We start from the raw sequence: 24,879 nt of genomic DNA, 5'->3' as shown, positions 1-24,879 counted from the left end.
AATTAATGAAATATGAGAGCCACTTTTTTATATTGATTTTATAATAAAATGTGAATGAAATGAGCTAGGTCATGTTTGGTTGACATGATTCTATCTGGAAAAATAATTTGATTCCTTAAATTCCTATCTTTGTTTCAGTTTTTAATCAAACTGAGAAAGTAATCAGAATCTTGAGAACAAGGAAGGTAGTACAACTTTCCAGCATTCTAAATCCAAACTTTTCTTAGATATTCTTTTTTCTCAGTTTTAGGATTCTTACATATTTAAATATTGTATAGTTTTATTATTATTATTATTATTATTATTATTATTATTATTATTATTAATTACAATGTTTTAAACATAATTACTACAATTTTTTAAAAATAAATTATTAAATAATTAATATAATTATATAATATAAATCTCATAATAAATAGTTATTCTATTTTATAAATTAACAATTAATCAATAAAGTCATTGTGAAATTTTAAATTATAAAATTTATTCAATTATAATATCCATAAATATTATAATTAAAATAATAATAATAATATTTATTATGATAATAGATGTGTATAATACACCATATAACTATAATTATAATTATATTACTCCCTCCGTCCACAAAAAATAGAGCACAATTACCATTTTTGGTCGTCCACGAAAAATAGAGCACATTCATTTATGAAAAGTTTTCAACAAATAATAATCTTATGCATCATTCCACTAACATTACTTTTCACTTGCTTTTTTCTCTTCTCTCTTACTTTTTTCCCTTCTCTCTTACTTTATTAACACTCGTGTCATACACAAATTGCTCTATTTTTTATGCACAGAGGGAGTATGATGGATATTCCATATATAAACTATCCATCTCAATAACAAATATAATAGTATATTTATTATTATTTGTAATTAGTAATTTATTAAAAAATTTATATTATTTTTTTATTAATAAAAATAATAAGTATACTTTTAGTTTGGTGTTTAAATTAAATATAAGTTTAAAACCTTTATATTTCCCAAACACAGGAAAATAGAGTTACTAGGAATCATATTCTCGAGATTCATTTTCTCTGGAATCAATTTCCTCGCCAACTTTATTTTCCCGTCAACCAAACATGACCTACTTATCATTTATGGTAAAATTGAAATAGAATTTTATTGTGGGGCCGATTGAAATAACAAATTATGACTCTTATTGTAGGACTGAATATTTTTTGTGGACATGGTGAAATGAAGGTATTTTTTTAAGGAGGGTACTTTGTCTCCAAATAAAAGAAAATGAGACCAAAAATAGAGGAAGCAGGAGTATACATTACTTCTTCCGTCCGCGAATAAGAATTTCATTTCTTTTTGCGAATAGGAGTCTCATTTTATTTCGGTACAGGTTTTAAGAATTGTTAAAAAATAATAGAAGAAAGTTAGTAGAATATGAATCTCACTTGTATATATATTAGTTTTAAAAGATATATAAATGAAATGAGTTACTTAAATATGAGATTTTTCCAGTATAATACTTCTAATTATGAACCGGGACTATTATTTGTATACAGACTTAAGAGCATCCGCAATGATGCTTAGGCCAGCCATAGGCCAGCAATAGGCCAGCCATTCTCTCCCCTGCCATGTCAGCAACACTAAAAAATCCACCTGCCACATCAGATTTAGACCAGCCATAGGCCAGCCGCAATAAAAATAATTCAAAATATACTACATTTACGGAATTAAAATTACGATTAAAATACGGAATTAAATTTACGACACATATACGGGAAAAATAATCCATTCCATTAAAAAAAAGTACAAAGATTTTATAAAAAAAAGTACATGATTTTTTTTTTAAAAAAAAGGGCTTCAACACACGAGCCCCGCCACTCTCTACTCCTCATCGTCGTCGCTGCCGATCGCTGGCCGATCGGGCCGCCACAATGGCGGCTAGCCGATCGGCCAGCCCACGCTGAAGCATTAGCCGATTTCGCGGTCGCCGACTGCAATGGTTCGGCTAGCCGGTTGCTAGCCGACCATTGCGGATGCTCTAATGGTAAAAAGTGATTCCTATTAGAGACGAAAGAAAATATGAAAAAATAGCAGTTGTCCACGTGTACATAGTCTCAGTAGGTAGTGCAGTCTCGTGTCAATCTATTCAAAATTCCATCTTGTGTAAATTTTGAACCTCCTCTCCTCTCCTCTCTCTCTCTCTCAAAATTCCATTCAAAATTGCAACTCCTTTCCGTCATTAATGCCCGCCTGTCTTCCCTCTCTCTGTCACTTGTTCTCCGTGTTTTCTCTCTCTACAAGTGTCTCTTTGCATTTTTCTTTCGATCTACTACTCCCCATTTTACTATCATAATTCATTACTTCTTCGGCTATCATTGGTCCTATATGTGCACGGCCTTTCTCTCTTGAATGTGTAACAGGATCTGCTGCTGAGTATTTACTTCCTCTTTCAGCTGTCTGTGCTTGAAATGAACTGCATTGTCTAGGTTGTATGTGGCGATGGATATCGAGGTTGCGGTCTCGTGCTTTTTTGCGATAATTCCGATCTGATTTCTCTCAAATTCGAGGGCTTCTTTTTGGAAAAAGAGAAAGGTTTTCTTTATTATAATTGAAAACAAAATTATTCGTCATTTCAAATTTTGAAAAAGTAAATGGAGAGAGCTCGACACAGGAAAACCAAAAGTGCTTCCGGCATTGAAGGTAATTTTTTCATCTCATCTCTGAGTCTGAAAACTCAATTGTGCTAAGCTTGTTAAAGAATTCCCAGCTAATAGCATTTTGTTCCGTTAGGAGCCTTTGATTTGTTCATTATACCGTTACTTTTTCTGGAGATGTTAATTTTGGAAATTCGTTGATTTAGGTCGTTGGCGTCGCAGCCTTCCACCTTTTCACTCCTTTACAAGAAAAATCTATAATACCACTTCTCCAAAAAGGAAGAAACTAATTTTGCAACATTAATTGTTAGTCCGAATTAATCTTAAATGAGAATTTTTAATATGACATTTAAGATTGCTCTGTCGATTAATGTTTCATAGCTGTTTCCCCGTATTATTTCCACATTTTCGGTTGGCCCGTCGTCTTCATTCTTTTCCTTCCTCTTTCCTTTAAGCCACGGCATTAAACTTTTAATATTGACGATGATCTTTCCCTTTCCATCTTCTAAGCAAAAACTTCAACTCTAAATTCTAATATAGTCTTTTGGTTGGCTTGCGTTATACTCTCATGATAATGTTAGTAGTATTATCCAAAGACTTTTATAAAAATGAGGGAGGTCAAAGGTGGTTTTACCTATCGACAAGTTTAGCTTCTTTTTTCTTGCTTCAGTGAAGCGTGAAGTCACTAATGAGATTGATACTTAGCACTACTCATGCTTTACTAAAGCTAGTTTTGTTGGCGGTGGATGAAAAATAACTTTTCTTTATTGGTGTTATCATAATTTTGTTCCTCTTTGGATTTTCTGTTTATGATGGGTTATAATTGCTTACTAGACATAATGCTTTGGAAAGGCCATTACTAAATTTCTATGAACTCCTTAATATCTTGTAGTAGCTGGTATCTAAGCATTCCTTCTCAATTTTTTAATAGCTTTCCTTAATTCCAGGTATTGTTGTTTATCTGTAGATAATGAGCCACTTCCGTATTACTTTTTCTTTTTAATAAACAGTCCATTTTCTTATGATCATTGAGGTGTTTTTCTGATGCTAAATCCAGTTGACTATGCTCTTTGTTAGTCACGGTGATTAGCAGTCTTGAATTTATCTTTTATCCTGCTTTCGAGAGTTTAGTGCTAGAGAGTTATTCTGATTACAATTTCTAGTATTTTACGTCCATCGAGCTTATCATTAGTTTTTGAACCTTTTCCCAGGTTTTCGGCCAGTTCAGAAGCAGAAAACTGTTCCAAGATTGTCTTCAGATTCTCGTTCTTATATTGATGGGAGCAACAGGGATGACAAGGTCTGTGATAAAGAATTTGTATTTCTACTATTCGTAATCAAAAATTTAATAGTAGTTAATTTGTGACATATTTAAGTTTGCCCATTTCTTCGGCAGCTTTGAAATCTGATGACTTTTTATTTGGCATAAACAGTTCATGCTTGAGTTGGGGCAAAGCACCTTAGGAAGAGCAACAGGGATTCCAATGAAGAAGTTACTGGCGGAAGAGATGTCAAAAGATGTTGAACTCAAGAGAAGATCAACAAATGTTGTTGCCAAATTAATGGGTCTTGAAGGGCTGCCATCCCCTCGGCATGTTCATAGACAACAAAAGAAGTTCCCGGAGAACTACCAACAGAAAAACATTGACATTCCCATTAATAAACAAAGCAGTAGCCAACATTATGATAGCCGATCGAAATGGAGAAGCCCGGTAGACCAGCAAGGATTCAAGAATGTCTATGAGGATTTAGAATCATCGCATGTTGTTGACCGCCAGTGTTCTTCAAGACGGAGGGCAAACTCATTTCTTACAAAGCCTGAGATGGAACTGATTCAGCAGAAATTTATGGATGCAAAGCGTCTTTCCACTGATGAAAAATTTCTATGTTCCAAAGAGCTCAATGACACTCTAGAGATGCTGGACTCCAACAAGGACTTACTGCTGAAGTTTCTCGGTCAATCAGATTCCTCGTTTGCGGAGCATTTGCATGATTTACAAGTCGATCCTGGCAATTCTCTTGGCAGTCGCATAGCAGTATTAAAGCCATCTAATTCCGAGAAGTTTGAAAGTAAAGCCAAAGCATGGAGATCAGAGAGAGATAATTCTAATAAACCTCATGCTGCTTCTCACCTGAAACGTCAAGATGGTCTTCTGCTTGAACCACACAGTCGCCACAGAGTTTGCAGTTCATCAAGGATTCCAGTGAAGGAAACGAAAGATGAAAATACTATTCCTACTAGGATTGTTGTTTTGAAGCCAAACCTTGGGAAAGCTCAAAATGCTGGCACATCTTTGTCATCTCAAGATCTTTCACACAGTTATCAACCTGGTTTCAAGAAAATGAAGGAACATTCAAATGTCAGTAATGCAAAAACTGCGTCACGGAGAAGGAAAGACTTATCTCATAATACAGGATTATCAAAATCCATGTCAGATGAAGCTAGAGAAATAGCCAGAGAAATTACAATGAGGATGAGAGATGGTTACGACGAGACCACAGATGCAAAATCTATTGCATACAGAGGATATGTTGGAGATGAGAGCTCGTATGATGCTAATGAGAGTGATTCTGATAGTGAGTCTGAGGTGTTTAGATTTGCTTCTAGAAGGTCATTCGATGGTAGTAGCATGTGCAGATATCCATCTTCCCATTTAGGTGAATCACCTGTAAATACGGAAGCAAAGAAGCGACTATCTGAGAGATGGAAGAAGGCTCACATATATCAAGATTTGGAAATGATTAGTAGGGGTAGCACATTAGGGGAAATGCTTGCCCTGCCCAACAAGGAAACTAGGCGCTGCCAGTTAAATGTTAAGATGAATCCTGGTCAAGCAAGTAAAGAACTTAGTAGTAATGGACCTGCTACTTTGGATGTTCCTTTAGGTATCAGAAGTAGGGATGGACGGAAAGATGAAATGTGCAGAAACTCCTCTAGATCAAGGTCACTTCCTCCACCCACTAGTGGGGGAGGGAGAAGCCACAGAAGAAGCAATTTGGCTGCAGAGAAAAGCCCAGTGCATAGTGATTCTGTACATCGTAGTAGAAGTAAGGTTGTAAAGGGAAATCCGAGTCGCAGAGAAAATCATTCAGCCAGAGATTCAAAATCTAGGATCAAGAAGTGTCATCCCCGCCAGCACATATTTTCTAATGAGATAGACTCTTCGCCCAGAGCCAGTTTTGAGATTCAGATGGAACCAAACACCAAGGACTTATCTGAACAACAGCCCATGTTTCCAATTGCTGAAGAGGCAGACAATTATGAAGTACCTATGGTTGATGTTATGATGATTTCAGATCCTGGAAGCACTGCTATGTCTTCAAAATCATCCGAGATTCTTTCAGAACAGTCACTTTCATCTTTAACAGGTGACAAAGCTGCTGATCATAACCAAGAGTGTTCTAGTCTACAGGTTCGGTCTTGACTTTTCTTGAACTGAAGTATCTTGTTTTTCTCCCATAGCATAGCTAAACTATGACAAAGTGCTTCACATCTATTATTCCTACCTTTACTTGGAATTTAAATGCCCCTGCTTTCTTACTTTATTGACTAATAGCTTTAAAATATTTTATGTGCGCAGAGGCAGGTTTTCTTGTGTACGATCCTTTTAATTGTTTACAGTTGTTTCCGTTGGTTGTTAAGGGATTATGTACAATAAATTGATAATGCACAAGCTGCAGTACCTATTTCCTTGTTTTCCTCAACTTGAGATATGAACACTTGATTCTTTATTTGATGGTAGTTGGTTAGCCTAGTCTTTCCCCTCAAGCATAGGGATTATGTTCACCAGGTTCATTTAATATTCACTCTACTTATTTGCATTTAATAAGTGAATGTAGAGCTACTGGAACTAATAAAGGTGTCATTCAAATTATGCTGATTTGGTTACTTCGTTGTGCTTTTCGGATATGTATTGCTTAGTTGCTTGATGATGGTAAGTGCTCTTATGTTAAACACGAATAATTTATCTGTATGAAAGGCTCTTTATGGTATTCAGTAAGATGGGCTTCTACTTATGTTTATATTATATAAATATCTTTAAAAGACAGAGAGCTAATTTTTGCCTTTTATGATGCACCTCGTGAGACATGACTGCATAATCTTCATCTTGCTTCTCTGTCGTCACACAGGGGTCTGATTATTCAAGATCTGAAGTAGTCCCAGACTGTTGGTGCTTTGTAATTTAGTATATATACTTAATCTATCTTGTGTTTTCAGGAGCTGCACAGATCTCCTCACTTGCAGTGCCTCAGAGCTGAGCCAGATTCTTCTGAGTGCTCTAAGGAAGCAGACCATCCTAGTCCTGTTTCAGTGCTTGAGGCCCCTTGTAGTGAAGAAACACCATCTTCTGAAAGTTTTGAGAGAGTCAGTGCAGGACTTCATGGTATGAAATCGCCACCTTCCAGCCTTGACTGTAATGAATTAATAACCATATATAGGAAATCTACGATATCCAAGTCCACTTTTTGAGAGATAAGAACCATCATCACAGTTACTAAAGCATGCATTCTCTTCAGAAACTGTCAAACATAATTATTAAAGCATGCTTTTTCCATGGTCCATGGTTGATGTTTCCTTTATGCTCCTTATGCTGTTGAAGTTTTGTGTTCTCCTTGATTTTTTATTTCCAACAATGATAATCTCGTTGATTATGTTTTTATTATCCTCCGGTGTAGAACTTCGGATGCAACTGAAGCTCCTCAAGTTGGAGTCAGGCACATATCCTGAGACATGTGAGACATCAGCACTTGTTCCCATCGAGGAGGAAGAAGCGCAACTACTTCCAGTAGTTTCTGAAGGAGACCCTGTCTTATCAGCTGACAACTGGAGGACTTGTTATGCTGTTGACGTGCTGATCGAATCTGGTCTTGAAGAATCCTACTTTCACATGTTGAGGACGTTGTGGCACTCCTCAAATAGCCCATTGGACCCCAAGTTGTTCGACAAGCTGGAGAAGAAATACAATAACGATGAGACCACCAGATTGAGGTGGGAAAGGAGGTTGCTCTTCGACAAAATAAATTCAGCAGTGGTGGAGATTTTCCATGAGCGCGTGAACCTGTGCCCCTGGGTGATGCCAAAAGTGTCGGGATCGAATCTGCAATGGCAGGGTGTTCAAGATGATCTTGAGAGATTGATTAACCAAGAGTACGGCAGTGGGTATAGAGAACTTGATAGAGAGATGTTGTGGTCAGAATCTAGAGCAGAAATTGAGGTATTAGGTAATGAAATTGAGAGATTGTTGATGGATGAGATGATAGCTGAGATTATATGTAACTAATGTTAGCTTTTCAACTGAACTGGAATAGAATAGTAGCTGGTTACATAGGTAGATGAAAAGCTGCGGAGTACAAGAATTGAGAATAAATCTCAAATTTATTGTAAAGTTTACAATTGGTTAAGCCATCACTGTGTGTTTCATGTTATTACATAGCAATGCATGTTTGTATAAATGCTTGCAACATGTATATTTATGACTGGAATCAAGTTCAATATAGCAGTAGTAATCTAAAGACCAAAATTATGTGGAGTTAATTTATATTTATGACAGATCCACCAACGAGAGAACAACCGACTGAATCAGATGGAAGTGATGGTCGGATCTGTGTATGTATCATATTGTTGCAATGTTTCTTCCACTATTCCTGCTACAGTCTCTCCTATTACGATGCTTCTTAATTAAAACAATTCTTTGTATTAAAATATAAAATTAATACCGACAAATCTGTAAGCATCCGACCTTAGCTCAGTTGGTAGAGCGGAGGACTGTAGTTTGTTAACTGAAATCCTTAGGTCACTGGTTCGAATCCGGTAGGTCGGATATTTTTTATCTATCTTTTTCAGTTATTTTAAAACTTAATTTTATTTATATGACAACCTATATATCTCCTGAGTTAGAAAAAAAAATTGTACAATCACACTACTTTTATTGCAGTGGTTTTTGAGTAATGCTGAGTGAATTTTTAATGAGATAATCTATACCTAAAATATGTAATTTTCAGTTAACGAGAGTGGATGTATAATGATTTAATCATTTGGGAGAGGAAGAAAAACGTACGGCAGCATAATTGCATAAAGTATGAATGAGTACTGGAGTTGATGTTTTACAAAAATATGTGAGGTTGCAAATTGATTGCTATATGAGATAAACTAAGCAGAGAAATAAATTTTGATTTTGAATGATATATATAATGTAGAAGTTAATTTGAAACAAATTAAATTTTAATAATTAATTTAAAATAAACACCATATTTTGATAATTATTTATGAAACTACACAAACATTTATCGTCACAGGTTTAGAATTTAACTTTTAATTAAAAAAAAATATGAGGATTATAAGGGTATAAATTTATTACTAATTAATTTATAAAATGAGTCATTAGATGAATAATTAGTGGCCATATTACAATTATTCAATAGTTTAACCAAATTAAGGTAAGGTATTATTGAATGAGATGATTCTCCAATTAAGAACATACACATGCATGTTGATTGAAAAGTACTCCATATGCTTTCAATCATACAATCGGAGATTGCAGATGCCAAGTTTCTTTAATACGAATAAAATCAATATGTACTATTTTTGCGAAAAATAAAGCATTTTGAATTCTTTATTTGCCGGAGTCGGCATATTTGTATTTGTACATGCATCATATGCATGGCTAACTTTAGCTCATTTTCTATTGTATGCACTAATTTTATTTTCTCGTGTAATTAATGTACAAATAAAATTATACAGCATAGTTGTCATGATTAATTATTATTACATGATAATCTATTTAGGATTAAATTGTGAAATTATTTTGATTGTATCACATGAATATTCATCTAAATAAAATTAAGTTTTGAGATTCAAACTCATAAATCATATATTTAATTATTAAATAAAATCTTGCAAATTGGAGGGGCCTGACGGCGGAATAGGCACGCCCTTCGGAAGCTTTAAGATTGCAAGCTTTGACTCCCTGGTGGTTTGTGGCGGAGGTGGAGGATCCGAGCTTCTGTCGGAGGGACCTGTCGGCGGAATGGGCACCCCATTCGGAAGCTTTTCCGATTGGCGGTGTGGCGGAGGTGGTGGACAGAAGCCGGTTCTATTGGAGGGAGCTGACGGCAGAATCGGAAGCTTTCCGACTATAATTTTCCGATGATTGTAAGAAATTCCGGTAGAGAGGAATGGTAGCAGAACAAGTGCCAAAAACATAATTTTAAATCTCATCATCTTCGCGGAATCGAATGATGTTTTTTTTATAAGATGAAAGGGTTGATTTGTGTAGCATTATATAGTAGTAGTAAATCCTTTATTTTGATGGATATTAAGTGGAGTAGTGATTTGGATTTTAATTGTATGCCAACTATATATGACACATTTAATAGTATATTCGTTCAACTCTCCTTATTAAATTATCTTCATTTCATATTTCAGTTACAGGATCGGGAGATTTTCTTTTACAAATTTTCATTCGTTATATTTAACGGAAATCGTCATGTATTTAAGAGAAAAAAGAAAGAAAATCAACGTTATCATGAAGAAATATGATATTTTTAATTACAATAATGATGAATGCATCATAAAATAATAACGAGAGATAAAAAAAAAAAAAAAAAAAAAGACTCGTACACATTCTTGATAATCTCAGGGGTGAAATCGTTACCAGAGACACTTTATATATGATTTCTTCTTAATCAGTTAAGAATGAAAAATTTAAATATTAATCTCATTTTCTCGTATGACGTGAAATGCCCAGTAGCACTTCAACTAGGAAAGTTCTTTTCTTTTTTTCTCTACAAATTCAATCAAATAATTCATCCTATAGATATAGCCCAATCAAAGCACGGCACAGTAATGATGGTAGTCTATATCTCAGTTTGAATCTCATTACCGAAACCAATATCATATGGTGTTAACAAAGCAACAATAACCGAGAAACGTAACTAACATTGACTAATTATTTAAGTACATCTTGATCATGTCTCTAAGTTAGTTTTTTTTCTTTTTCGTGCGAACGCAGGCCCCTCTGTCACAAATTATGACACAGGCTCGACCACTTGGACCGACCTTAAGTGGGCGTCCCTCCATAGTGCAATGGGGTCACCAACCTAGGCCATGGGTCTTATGGATCGCCCATCGATCCCGTCCTGGTAAGTTTACTTTTTTGTTCTTTCACTTGCTCGTTTTCTTTTTTAAGGATAGCTAGAGACACATTTGTTTGTTAGCGTATGTTGGAAGTCAATCTAATATGGAATTATGGATCCTCTAACAACTATTATGTCATCTTCCAGACAGCTAAAAGAATTTTATATAAATAAATTATTATTTAGATAGTTGACAAATTTAGCATAATGACTTCTCACTAGCTCGATTTCGACCCCATAACAAGTGCTACAACTTCATTATAAAATATCACGAAGACTCCATGCCGGTGAATGGTTTTATAATGTTTATTAGAACATGTAACTAATCTTTATATAGTTAGTCGCACTAAATCTATAAATTATGTCAACTGATTATATTATATAATTACCTATAAATATATTAAGGTTTATAAACACTAATCATACTTACAATGCCGATATTGCAAATACTCCCTCCATCCATCAATAAATGTCTCATTTGCTTTTTTGACTATTTTTGATAAAAGATCTCACATTCTACTAATTTTATTTCACTCACATTTATATTATAAGTAGGACTCATATTCCACCAACACTTTCCACTTCATTTTTTAAAACTCGTGTCTAGTCTAAATTGGTCTTTTTTTTTTTGGTGTGTAAATAAATCCACTAAAATAAAAAGAAGTACAAAAAGAGCTCAGGTATACCCGAGGGATACAACCAACTAGTCACGCTAGCGAGCCGGGGTGGGATCAAAACAATACAGTTGAAACTTGGGTATACCCAAGGGCTTTTACTAAGCCAATGTACAATGCGAACGGAACAAGTCATAAACCTAGAGAGCCTAGGGCTTAGACAAGCGTCCTTGCCAAGTAGAATTTACATGGGGAACACAGGCATACCCGTGTGGGGGCAGTCCGGGTCTGCCCCCGAAACCACAAACGTGAACCCTCTAGCGGAGAGGGCGGGCCTCGTTAAAACCTCTCGGGGCAAAACCCATTGGGAAAAATCCCCAAGAGGAAAAAGAGTACCCTAAGAAGACGGGGAAGGGGGAGGAATGGCCGTTGTTTGAGTGATTGGTGCCCCGTTCTCTGATTGAAATTTATCGTTCGTAACCACATATGCCATACTGGTGAGATCGGAAAACCTGGTTCAAGTATATATGTAGGAGGACCACTCTGGTGGGAGTGGCCAGGCGGTGGTGCGGACGTTGCTCGGTAGTTCCCCAACATGGTGGGAACTCAAGTCGCGCCACCGAGTCCCTTTCGCAGACCCTCGGACACCACTACGGTAAACTCGAAAGATTTGTTAGGCAATGTCGGCACACGAGACATAAATGGCCATCCTACCTTGGGATATACCCATGGCAGTGGTAGACGCACCCTGCCAAGGCAATTGCCCCAGCCCGATTATATTATTAAGGACATTTAGCAACCAAGAGCCATTACAACGGAGTCCTCTGGGTACAAGGAATAGAGGACAGTACATGTGACTCTTTTAATCTCGAACACAAGATGGTTCGGATCAAAGACAATACTATGGAAAACTAATAAATTTCTGGCCTTCCAGATGAGACTAACTGTAGCCGCAAGTGCTACCCATTTGGCCCGTTTGGTGATGGCAGATCCAAAGTTTTCTCGAGCCATCCACTTGATTGCGCTCTGGATTGTTGTGAGGGGTCTTGAAACTCCCAGCCAAGCCTTGATCTTCCCCCATGTTACTCTACTCTTACTGCACTTGAAGAAGATGTGGCTTGCTGATTCGGGTTCCATGTTGGAAAGAGGGCAAACACGGTTGATGTCGAGGAATTTGAGCCGATCACGTGTAGGCAATCTCCCGAGTATTGCCTGCCATGTGGTGAAGGAATATTTTGGTGGAATGTACCCCTTCCACACAAACTTTGGCCAGTATCTTTGTTCACCTTTCGGCCTGAACCACTCATATGCCTCTGATGTTCCTTTGGATTGGAACCAAGTGCCCCATAACAGCTCCACCTCGGTATTCAGCAGGTGTTGCAACATTTCGTCGCGTATGCCAAGCAGCGTCTTTATCAGTTGCGAGTCCCGGTCCCGTGCACCCCAGTCCCAAAAGGAACATTGCCCAATATAAATGTTATGGATCCATTTGATCCATAGGGAGTCCTTCTTAACAAAGATATCCCATAAGACCCTCGATAACAATGCTTTGTTCCACGATTTAAGGTTCCTCAGACCAAGTCCACCTTCCTTTCGTGGGAGGCAGAGTGTCTTCCATGCAACTGGATTATGCTTTGACCCCCACAAGCATTGTCGGGTCACTCTAATAATGCGGTCAATGACCGTGCCGGGGAGGGGGAACACTTGTAGCCAGTAGCAATCGACTCCTTGGAGAACGGATTTAATCAGCTCGGTGCGGCCCGCATAAGAGAGATTTTTGCCCGTCCATTTCTTCGTGAGGGCGGTGATCTTGTCGAGCAGGGGTGAGTAATGAGCTGCCTTTAGCCTCGTCGAGTTTAGAGGAATCCCAAGATATTTTGTTGGCAATTCCCCCAATGGAAATCCAAAGATGCTCGCAATCTCAGTGAGCTCACGTCCATGAACTCCTCCGGCAAAGAGTTGGGATTTCTCACCATTAATTTGAAGGCCCGAGCATTCCGCGAATTCATCCATCGTGTCGGCTAGTATTCTGATGGATCCCTCGTCGCCCCTACAAAAAAGCATCAAATCATCTGCAAAAGCAAGGTGAGTTATGCGTAGATCAGCACACTTGGCATGATAATTAAAGTCGGCCTCCGTACGAGTTGATAGTAGCCTTGAGAGGTACTCCATGCACAAGATGAAAAGATATGGGGACATTGGATCCCCTTGGCGCAGACCACGTTTCCCTTGAAAGAACCCATGTGGGCTTCCATTAATAGCAATAGAGAAGGAAGGTGTTGAGACACATTCCATAATCCAGTCCACAAGAATAGGATGGAAGTTGAGACCGAGCATGACCGTTCTTAGGAAGTTCCAGTTGATAGTGTCGTAAGCTTTCCTAAGGTCAATCTTCACCGCACATCGTGGAGTTGATCTTTTAACCATGTAGCCCTTGAGAAGCTCTTGTGCAAGGTAGACATTGTCCATAATGTTGCGCCCCGGGATGAAAGCGGATTGGGCTTGGTTTATTAGCTTCGGCAGCACTAGACCAATTCTCTTTGAGTCTAAATTGGTCTTATATTGATGAACAGAGGGAGTAGTATATAATAGTATTAAGGTTAACAAGTCTTCTAACACTCCAATTTCAAAAATATCCAACATCTTTGTCTCTAGTGTGTGAAAAAAAAGTGAACCCCAAAGATGGAATATTCATCAGCTGAGAAGAAACTCTCTGATGCAGCAGCAGAAGGGGATGCAGAAACTGTTGAAAACGTGTGATAAATAAGAGGCTTTTGGCCTTTATTGTTCTTGTAACCTCCATTTGGTTTATGATGTCCCTTAATGCTAAGACCTTTGAGTTAGCCTCCCCTATCCTATAAATAGGTGGAGTTTGGAAGAGGGAAGATACACCAACAAAAGCATTACATCTTCTCTCAAGCTCTACATCATAGTGTGCATCTTAGGAGCATTGCATAGCTCGATTCTCGGAACTCCATCAAGTTCGCCGGTGCCTAACAGGTTTGAGGTGCTTCTACACGCTAGCAGGAAGTCGTTTTAGTTTTGGGGGCAATACGCCATTCCGTGAGCACTAGCCGGGGCGTAATTTGTCTTGCGGAAAGAGGGCTTCCCTCGATTCGACTTATAGTTCGGTTTGTTTTATTATTTCCGTTGTAATTTTCATTCCACTTATTGTTATTATCTTCCTTCGATTGTATTAGTTAGAGCACCGCCTGTAACGGCTTGGGAATTTTATCCCATATATTATTTCTAACAATCGCAAGATAAATTATTGTACTCTTATAAGACAGGATTATACCAATCGAAGTTGGAGGAAACATGAGCTCCAAAGCTGGAATGAAGAAACGAACAGTCGCAATGTCGATGTGCAATGAAGTGGTTAATTCCTTGAGAGCTATTCTCTTGAGAATTGTGTTTATCGTTTGTCATTTGACAAGCAAGACCAATTTTGACTTGGTAGTAATAATTGGGATGCATGTGGTGTTGAATATACCAATGCACATATGGTTCAATATAATTGTGTACTTATTGATGCAGACAATATTGTGCAAATTATTTGAACGTGTTGTTATAAACAACAAAGATCACGAGGTGGTTGTAATGGTCTCCGGCGTGGACCATGGTAATAATCCAAATGAATGGTTTATTGATACGGGTGCCACATGTCATGTGTGCTCCGAGAGAAGCATTTTTTCTACTTACAGATCTGTTGGAGGTAGAAAAGTACGCATGGGAAACCAAGCCTCTTCTGAGGTAGTTGGTGTGGGTAATGTGTTCCTAAAACTAGGATCTGGAAAGGTTCTTACCCTAAAGGATGTGCTGCATGTCCCAGACATCCGAAATAATTTGGTGTCAGACTCACTTCTAGTAAATCATGGATTTTCACTAGAATTTGAGTGTGAAAAGGTTATATTGACCAAGAATGGAAAATTCATAGGTGACGGCCACCTAGTGAATGGGCTTTTTGAGCTGAATGTTACAGTCATTCACCGTGGAAAAGGAAAATGCAATAAGGAAGATGACACATCCTCTTATTTGCTTGAGAGCTCTGATTTATGGCATAATAGATTGGGACATGTAAATCTAAATGCTATAAAAAGATTAGTAAATCTTAATTTACTAAAAGTTGATAAGTTTAACTCACAAGAAAGATGTGAAGTGTGTGTTGAAGCTAAAATGGCTAAGCTGCCGTTCCATTCGGTAGAGCGGAGCACAAAACCTCTTGAGTTGATCCATACAGACGTATGTGATTTGAAATTTGTGCAAACAAGAGGTGGTAAAAAGTATTTCATCACATTTATAGATGATTGCACAAGGTATTGTTACATTTACTTATTAAGAAGTAAAGATGAGGCAATTGAAGCGTTTAAAGACTTAAAAAATGAAGCCAAAAATCAACTTATTTCTAACAGAAACATTTAAAAAACTCATCCAAGGAGATCCATATCTTCTCAACAAGGCTTCATTAACATTCGCTGGAAAAACTTTTTTACATATAGCAGCAGACATCGCCTCTGTATTGCTTGAAAAGGCCCCTAAAATGTGTTGGGCACGTGATGGCAGTGGCACAACAATGAATGGTCGTGTAGAGGTCCTAGAAAAGCTCGTTGAGGCGGACGACTATGCTGCTATTGAGCGGCTGGAACGCGGAGAGACCGTGCTGCATTTGTGCGTGAAACATCGTCAGCTTGAGGCTTTGACGTTTTTGGTCGACAAGTTGGGGGAGTTTGTGTGTGCTGAGGATGATGTGGGGATTCAGTGCTGCATTTGGCTGTAAGATTGAAACAAGTTCAGGTACTAGTATTTCCTTTTTAACACTTTTTTTTATTATACTACATTTTCTTTGGTGTTTAAATTTGTTAGCTATTTTTAATGTGCAAGTAAAATTATATGCAACCAATAGTCCATTAGTACGATGCCTTTTGGAAAGTGTCCCAAGAAAAAAATAATGGAGTTGATTGTATTCACATTTTTGCAACTAATTTAACTCAATCGATATATGTTTAATCGTATTATATTAGTATTAATTTTAATTTTATGTGGAAGTAAATATCAACAATCAAAATGACAGATTATTAGATAGTACTTGGTGACAAGCACAAGAATCGACAAAAACTCAAAGAATTCCAAAGCGCAAACGCCGCTGAAAATGCTAGATCATGGTTCTAACAAAGAAACTGCAATAGAAATTAGACAAATTCTCCAAACAGAATCTCATATTTCCCACCCCTCTCCAAACAGAATCTCATAACGAAGAAGCGCGACTCAGTAATAGTGGTGGCCATCATGATCGCCACCATGGCCTTCCAGGCGGCCGTCAGCCCCACTGGCGGCGTGTGGCAGGACGACTCGTCAGGGCACAGAGCAGGCGAGGCCGTGATGGCCTACAAAAATCCTAACATATACAAGAACTTCATACGCTCCAACACGGTGGCGTTTGTGACGTCACTCAGCACAATCTTGCTGCTCATCATCGGCTTGCCGTTCAAGTACAGATTCTTCATGTGGGCCCTCGTGGTGATCGTGACGGTGGTGGGAGTGACATATGGGGCTTCGATAATGGTGGCCATCCCCCAAATTCACAAGAGGTCGCTCAGCCACGTCATCCATACAGGGATCGTTGCTTGGGTGGGGCTGATGGCGGTGCTGCTCGTTGGGAATTCGCTCCGCCTGCTCGAAACCTTGGGGTTGGCGTACATATATTTCTTCTTGAAAATCCCCATGAAGGAAGGCGTTATTAACATCAAGACGGATGGTGGTCGGCTTGACAACTGGACTGAAAGTCTTGGTGTAATCGAAGCCTGGTTGTTGAGAGAACCCCTGTGCCACAAGCCTCGCCTTATGGCGAGCAACAGAGCCATTAGCATGCTTTTTTAACTTGAAAATCCAAGTGCAACCTACCAAGTTCTTTCCAGGAGGGAGAGTGGTCAAGGTCCATGTTTTGTTCTTGAGAAGGGCCAAGAACTCAACTTCCATTGCCTGCTTCCAAACAGAGATTAGCAAAGCGGCAGTAGCTGACTTTGGGAGGACAAGGGAGACAACGATTGAGGATTTTGAGTAGGTGGTATTGAGGTAAATTTCAGGACGGAAGATGCCAGCTTTCGCACGGGTGATCATAGGATGGGAAGGAGCAGCTGGGGCTGGAACGGAAGAAGGTGTAGGTTGAATGGGAGTTTGGGAGGATACTGAAGATGTATCACTTGGAACAGGAGAAGTAGTATGAGGAGAGTGAGGAGAATGGAGCAAGGGAGATGAAGGTGGAGTGATGTTATCATGCTGATGAGAATGATTTTGTAATGGAGGATTATCTGGTGAGAGGGGAACAACTGGAACTGTATGAGTAGGAGGGGTAATAGGAGAGAAAGGTAGTAGAAAGTCTCCAACTGGTGGATTAGGCTTTGGTTTATGAGGAGTGAGATCAGTAGACACAAAAGGGAATGTGTGTTCATCGAAAGTAACATCTCTAGAAATGATGATTTTTCCATTAGGTAGGAGAGCCTTATAGCCCTTGTGGGAGGGGCTATAACCAAGGAATGTGGAGGCGGCAGAACGAAACTTAAGCTTATGTTTGTTGCAGGGACGTGTATGGGGATAGCAAAGGCAACCGAACACTCTGAGGAGATGATAATCAGGCTTGGCACGGAAGAGATTTTCGAAGGGAGAGATGAATTGTAGAGGCTTGGATGGAGTGCGGTTGATAAGGAAGCATGCAGAGGTGAAAGCGTCGTCCCAAAATTTAGATGGCTGACCAGATTGGGCAAGTAAAGCCAAACCCATCTCAACAATATTGCGATGCTTTCTTTCGGCCAAGCCGTTTTGTTGAGGAGTGTAGGGGCAAGACACCTTGTGCACAATACCAGCACTTTGAAGAAGAGATGTGAGGGCTTGAAACTCACCACCCCAATCACTCTGTAATGCTTTAATAGAACAATTAAATTGTTTCTCAACCAAACTTTTAAAATGAGCAAATACTGTAATCACCTCTCGTTTGGATTTCAAAAGATAAAGTCAAGTGTATCTACTATATTGGTCAATAAAACTAACATAATAGGAGAAACCATTTCGGGAAACAAGAGGGGCTGGACCCCAAAGATCAGTGTGTATAAGTTGCAACGGAGCAGTGTACAGAGAACTGGAAGAGGTATATGGAAGTCTGTGACTTTTTGCTAAGAAACATGGATGACATAAAAGGCTTGTTCTCATTGTATTAAAAGGGATATTACAATGCTGAAGAGCTTTAGTAACAACATCAAAATTACAATGACCAAGACGTTTATGCCATAACTCAATACTTAAAGTAGGAGAGCTAGCGACATTTGAAGTAGAAAAAAGTGCGGGAGACCCTAAAGTAGCTGAACATATTGTAGAGGAGGTCTTATTGTTGGTGGGAGGATTCTTGTGAATGAGAAAACGATAGAGCCCACGATCAAGGCTGCCCCGAAGGATGATATCCTTGGTTGCTAGATCCTTCACAAAACAAAATTGAGGATGAAATTCAAAAAACACATTATTGTCTCTTGCAAACTGAGAGACACTAAGTAAATTTTTTGTAATTTGTGGGACATGAAGAAGGTCTTTTAAGATGAGGGGTCTAGAGTTAGAAGCAATGAAAGTAGATTGACCAATATGAGATATTTTAATACTGCAACCATTACCCATTTGAAGAGAGTTACCTCCATTATACTCACTGCTGGAGTTTAGATTTGAGAGATCATTTGAGATGTGATTCGTGGCTCCAGAATCAGGATTCTAAGAAGCAGTAGATCTACCATCAAAACCATATTCAGACTGACTTGAGGTGGGAATATAAGGAGCTTGGTATCCATGGTTGCCTCCTGCCTGCACCACATTGGCCGCTGGATTGGAATGAAAGTTGTGTTGCGGTTGCTGCTGTCTCACAAAGGACTGTGGAGCTTGAGGGGCAAAGTTGTGCTCAAACCTGTACCAGCATCGATCGGCACCGTGCCCAGGTTTTTGACAAACTTGACAAATAAGCTTATTCCCATAAAAACGGTCACCTCTTCCTCCTCTTCCACCTCTAGAATTTCTGCCTCCAAAACCCCCTCTGTGATAACCTTGTTGACCATGAAAACTGCTTCTCTGATGTTGTTGTCCAGCATCCCTTCTTGGACCAGAGGATTGCACCATATTAGTCGATGGTTGAGATCCATCCATATTGACCGTAGCTACTGACTTTGAAGATTCCAGCCTGGTTTCAAGACTTAGCAGTAGGTCACTCACATCTGCTATAGACCATGTATCTCCTTTAGATGTTATGTTGACCATAACTGAATCATACTCAGGGCCTAGCCCGACAAGTATGTGAAGTATTTGATCCTCTACGAGCACTCGACATCCTGCTGCACCGAGCTGATCGCAACAAATTTTGATTTTGTTGAGGTAATCTTTCATTGAAAGAGAACCCTTCTTCATGGTCTGCAGCTGGAGTTTATGTTGCATAACTTTCGCCTTAGAGTGGCTGGAAAAATTGGTTTCCAAAGCATTCCACACCTCTTTGGAGGAGTCCAGACCAACAACAAGCACCATAACACTTTCGGTGAGTGACGACTGGATCCATGCCGAAAGAAGCTGGTCCTGTCGATTCCAGGCCAGATAAGCTGGATTCAAGACTTCTTCATTTTCAGATTGAAGAAACTGAGGAGGAATTTCACTACCAACAAGGTAGTGTTCTAGCCCAAGGCCACGAACAGTAGTTAGGATCTGTTGTCGCCAGATCAAATAGTTGTCATCGGTATGTTTGAAGGAGATAGACTGAGGTTGTAGTTGAATAGGAGCGGAGGGAGTTGCAGTTTCTTTAGAAGAAGATTCTGCCATGTTTAATGAAAAAGATGGATGGAAGAGGGAAGAGAGGGTGGCTGGATTGGCTCTGATACCAAATCAGAGGTACCAACCCAGCTCACCAATGCAGTAAGAAACAATAAGGCAAGATAAAAAAGACATTTTAGATTATTCGTTTCTTGACAATAAGAAGGATCTGATATTGTATATTGGAAATCTGCCTCACAAAATGAGCACTACATCAAGATTATTTATAGTCTAAACATATTGAATATGTAATCAATAGAAACACAAGACCTTATGCATTCTAAGTCTTTTCAAGTTCTACATTTGATGTATCGTAGTTAAAAAGACTTCTAACATTAAACACATTGGGAGTTACATATGAGCACGTGGTTTAACACTGAGACGGTGGTGGAGGTCTCCAGTGAATTGTTTCAAGCAATGTGTTGTTTCGGTTTAGCGGGAGAATATGTACGTACGTTTGAGGTTTATATAAGTGACATATTGGATTTTATTATGGTTAATTTGCAAGTGATCTTAATTATGTGATTAAGTTGGTTTCTAGAGATTTTTTAGAGTATTATTGGAGTTCCTTTGGTACTGCAATGCCTACAAAATAATTATTGGTGTCATTCATATAGAGGGCACATGTGCGTTGTCTCAAAATACATGTTTTAAAGGTTAGGTGAGACCGCTGCAAATTATAGAAAAAATACTGATTCAATACATCTATTATAGAAAAAATACTGATTCAATACATCATAGATGTGCATGTGCTAATTCAATATCACAATACATTCGGTTCGATTGTGTACTAGAGCTATAGCTACATAGGCCGAGGTTTCTTTAGCTTAGGAAATTAAATGATAGAACTCGGAGGAGCATCAATATGGTGGTGGTCCGTAGAGGAAGAAAACGAAGAATATGAATAAGTTTGAATTTGCTATATATATTTGGAGAAGTTTTTTCACCAAAACTCATTTTTAGTGTATGATTGTATGATTGGAGATGGTGTTAGCTTATGTTAAATAATTGACAATTCTAATAAATGGGTTCATCCCCATACAAGTTTTTGGAGTATTACTCCCTCCGTCCGCGAATAGGAGTCCCAGTTGAGTTGGGTGCGAGTTTTAAAAAAAGTTTGAGTGTAATAATTTAAGTGTGTGATAGTGGAATGTGGGACCCATTTATATTATTATTTGCAATCAAAGTGGATTAAAATTAATTGCAGCTTCTAAATTAAGGGAAAAGTGGCGTCATTTTTTATACTCCCAAGATAAAATGTCTAACCGGGACTCCTAATGGCGGACGGATGAAAATGACCAACCGGGACTCCTATTCGCGGACGGAGGGAGTATTAATTACGATGGATTTTATCCAATTAAAAATATTACTCTCTCCGTACCACAAAAATATACATTCTTTATTCTTTAGTTCGTCTACAAGAATATACATTTTTCAAATTTGAAAACTTTTTTCCTCTCTAACAAGGTGGAACTTATTCTTCACTAGCAATACTATAATTACTTTTTCTTTCTACTTCTCTCTTATTTTACTAAATGTGCATTAAAACTCATATTCAATCATAACTAGTGTAGCCCCCGCGCTATGCGCGAAACATAATATTTTGTTCTATTAATTAGATATTTTAAATAAACTAAATAAAATAAAAAATAAATCATTACATAATTAGAAATTAAAAAAATATAGTAGGAGGACTATATAGTGACAATATGTTAAATAATTATAGACATAAAATTAAATAAATTTTAAATTAAACCAATATGAAAATATTTGTTAATTATGACACCTTTAGGTCTATACAACAAATAAAAAATTATCATCATTACAAATACATACTTCAATACTAGAATATTATCAATATTAAATTGATATACAATATTTAATATACAACTAAAAAGACAATGATATCATCATCAAAAGATAAAATGATATACAAAATAAATAAAAAAACACACATTAGAACAATAAAACAATAGTTCGTAAAACATGAAAAAACTTAGTATATGTGAACAACCTTCATTGCACAATAATAGGAATAGCAAAATAAAAATAAATAAATAATAAAACACAAACTTCAATATCCCGTTGACTCTTCATAGTCTCATTTTGTCCCTTTATTCCCAAATAAATGATTTATGCATATGCGCGAAAACAAATGTGATAGTGTATGATATTTGTCTTCTTTGCTTCTTTTCGTCATTTCGTTGCTTAGGTGTAATTAGAGGATGGAAAATGTTTGGCCTGTTGTGGGACTTGTACTCTTGGGCTCGCCACTGTTTTGGCTTGAGCGTTTTAGGGTTTTAGCTTATCAAAAAAAAAAATTAGAGGATGAAAATTAAAATTTTTGTATAATTTTTATAATTTTTTTAATAAACTATATTAAAGATATATAAAATTTTTCAAAAAAAAATATCAATCAATGAGATTGTGCCATTTGACATCAAATGATTAAACATCACCATTCGACCGCGATCAAAGAGAAAGAGAGACCAGCTTTGATATTTTCTTTTTTTTTAATCATTATATGTTTCTCAATATATTTCATGCATGATTATATATTTATTACAAAAAAAACAACTCCCATCATTATTGTGAGTGTTAAATTCACACATCTCATCTACATAAAACTAGAAAAATGAAAATATTTTATTTATTTATGTGATAATTAGAAAAATGAAAAGATTTAATTTATATAATTATCCCGCGTTACGTCTAATAGTATGCTAAGAAAAAATTGAATGGAATCTTTTATTGGAGTAACGACATGTGTAGTGGAGGGTTTGTAACCTCTTTTGTTTCATTTTGTAATTTATTGGTATCTTAATTTCAAGACCTTTTATAATGTCTATTTTACCTATAAAAAGCATAGAGTTGTAGATAAATTGCATATTAAAAAAAACATTCTTCATTCTCTCTTAACCTTTCAATATTTTATTGTTCATTTCAGGAGCATTGTATTGCTAGATTCTATTGTGGAACGAATGAAGGAATATTATTTTTTTAAAATAAGTGTAGGAAATGAAGCACATCTATTAACATGGAACGAAGGAAGTACAATTTATTATAAAAGTGAATTGTAACTTATATTCAGAAACGAAATGAAATAAAAAATGGGACTACTAATTGGCGACGGGCGAAAAGAGGAGTACTACATTTTTTCATTTCTCGAAAAGTGAATTTTTGGTTATTTTTTCATTTAATTAATCCTTATTAATCGCATCTCTTGCCTATTAAAATGAACTTCTCTTTATTAATTTATAATATTACTACATTTTATTTTAGGTTTACAATTTTTTATTTTGTTAATTAATTTGTATTATTACATCTTAACTCATTATTTACTTTTCTTTCTTTTATGAATCGATATCACATATTTTTTCAAGCCTAGCAAATTTTTATTAAATCTTATTTCATGGTTATTGAAATCGATCATAAAAATACAATATGAGATTTTAAACTTGATTTTTAGAATTAAATTTTTATAGTAGGTCTAGTCACTTATAAAATATAGTTTTGGTAATAGATCATACAAATTTTAATGTAAAATTAATAATATAAGACCAAATTTGTATCCGGCACTGCTGTCTCTCCCACACCTCTCTCCCTATATAAAAGCAAACGCAATCATCCCATTTTCTGCATGAACTAGCTAACTCTTGTATCAACAATTAGTGAGAGAAAGAGCAAGAGAAGCCGGTTTTTAATTGTGATTTAATTTAAAACACCTTACAACCTCTAATTTACCTCTCATGGCTCTCTTTGACATTGATCATCCATGGGTCTTCACATTCGGCATCTTAGGTATAAAGTACTCCCATCTCATATGTACATACATGTCTCTCCCATCTAATATGTACATACATATATACAGAATCATAGATGTATATAGATATAGGTAGGTAGAGTGTTGGCCAATTTCATATAAATCATGGAAAGGTTGTGATCTCTTCAACAATTGATAAGGATGAAATCCATAATATTATTGCTATTTGTGATTGAATTAATGTGTTGTAATTTGTCTGTGCAGGCAATGTTGTTTCAATTTTGCTTTTCTTGACTACAGTGTAAGTTAGAATTAATATTAGTAGTATATGAAAAAAAAACAGTACTAATGGAAAAAAAATGGTTGAATTGGCAGGCCAACATTCAGGAAAATTTACGAGGCGAAATCAACGATGGGATTCGATTCACTAACTTATGCAACGGCCCTCATGTCGTCGATGTTGTGGCTCTATTATGAAAAGCTAACACGAGACTCTGTGCTTATCATCACCATCAATCTTTTTGGATCCATTGTTGAGACTGCCCACCTCATAGTCTTCTTCATCTATGCTTCCAAGAAAGCTAGGGTATGTATATAACATACTACTTCTCTTTCATTAATTAATCATTTTGGAATTGCATTTTCACATATATATGATCATAAAATCAAATGATTTCAGGCTCACGCCGGCAAGATTCTGGGGCCGATGAATGTGGGGCTCCTTTTCTTGATATTCGCGGTCACATTCTTCTTGTTCAAGGGCGAAACTCGAGCCCGTGCGATGCACGGGTCATTTTAATTTCTTCATATTTATTTTATTATGCGAAATAAAATTTGTGAAATGATAAACAAAAGAATATTCGACATCCTCCTACTTTGGATTATACTTTTCCAATCACATTAA

General features: G+C 37.1%; 1 protein-coding gene, 1 long non-coding RNA gene, 1 other non-coding gene and 2 pseudogenes across 5 annotated transcripts; 4 read left to right on the top strand and 1 right to left on the bottom strand.

Annotated features, from left to right (window-relative positions):
• Nucleotides 1-2,150: 2,150 nt before the first annotated feature.
• Nucleotides 2,151-8,066, top strand: LOC125223914 (uncharacterized). 3 transcript variants are annotated; one of them, XM_048127220.2, is made up of 5 exons: nt 2,151-2,682; nt 3,848-3,936; nt 4,070-6,049; nt 6,856-7,021; nt 7,314-8,066. In XM_048127220.2, the coding sequence occupies exons 1-5, from the start codon at nt 2,634-2,636 to the stop codon at nt 7,916-7,918; spliced, it is 2,889 nt and encodes a 962-aa protein (XP_047983177.2). In that variant the 5' UTR covers nt 2,151-2,633; the 3' UTR covers nt 7,919-8,066. The 3 variants fall into 3 exon arrangements, with proteins under 3 accessions (XP_047983177.2, XP_047983179.2, XP_088918944.1); XM_048127222.2 differs by lacking the exon at nt 2,151-2,682 and adding an exon at nt 3,111-3,260; XM_089062818.1 differs by lacking the exon at nt 2,151-2,682 and adding an exon at nt 3,267-3,583.
• Nucleotides 8,067-8,372: 306 nt separating this feature from the next.
• On the top strand, nt 8,373-8,458 carry TRNAY-GUA (transfer RNA tyrosine (anticodon GUA)). Its single transcript is given in 2 exon segments — nt 8,373-8,409; nt 8,423-8,458. It is a non-coding gene; the product is annotated as a tRNA-Tyr (tRNA).
• A 2,176-nt stretch (nt 8,459-10,634) lies between these two features.
• LOC125185801 (U1 spliceosomal RNA) lies at nt 10,635-10,786 on the bottom strand (annotated as a pseudogene).
• A 3,282-nt stretch (nt 10,787-14,068) lies between these two features.
• Nucleotides 14,069-17,263, top strand: LOC148933505 (uncharacterized; annotated as a pseudogene).
• Nucleotides 17,264-24,217: 6,954 nt separating this feature from the next.
• On the top strand, nt 24,218-24,879 carry LOC125219557 (uncharacterized). The gene is made up of 3 exons (XR_016136652.1): nt 24,218-24,276; nt 24,351-24,561; nt 24,655-24,879. It is a non-coding gene; the product is annotated as an uncharacterized LOC125219557 (long non-coding RNA).

This window comes from Salvia hispanica, chromosome 1 (assembly GCF_029641045.1).
Source record: "Salvia hispanica isolate PSC_SH4W2 chromosome 1, Shi_PSC_v1, whole genome shotgun sequence".
Classification (NCBI taxonomy): domain Eukaryota; kingdom Viridiplantae; phylum Streptophyta; class Magnoliopsida; order Lamiales; family Lamiaceae; genus Salvia; species Salvia hispanica.
Note: the sequence above shows the minus strand (reverse complement) of the source record. Positions and strands in the feature narration are given on the sequence as shown.

What these genes read in the sequence shown, in the direction of transcription:
- LOC125223914 (XM_048127220.2), top strand. Translation starts at nt 2,634, where the DNA reads ATGGAGAGAGCTCGACACAGGAAAACCAAAAGTGCTTCCGGCATTGAA. An exon ending in AAGTGCTTCCGGCATTGAAG is followed by an intron (nt 2,683 to 3,847) that starts GTAATTTTTTCA and finishes ACCTTTTCCCAG; the next exon opens with GTTTTCGGCCAGTTCAGAAG. An exon ending in AAGAGTGTTCTAGTCTACAG is followed by an intron (nt 6,050 to 6,855) that starts GTTCGGTCTTGA and finishes TTGTGTTTTCAG; the next exon opens with GAGCTGCACAGATCTCCTCA.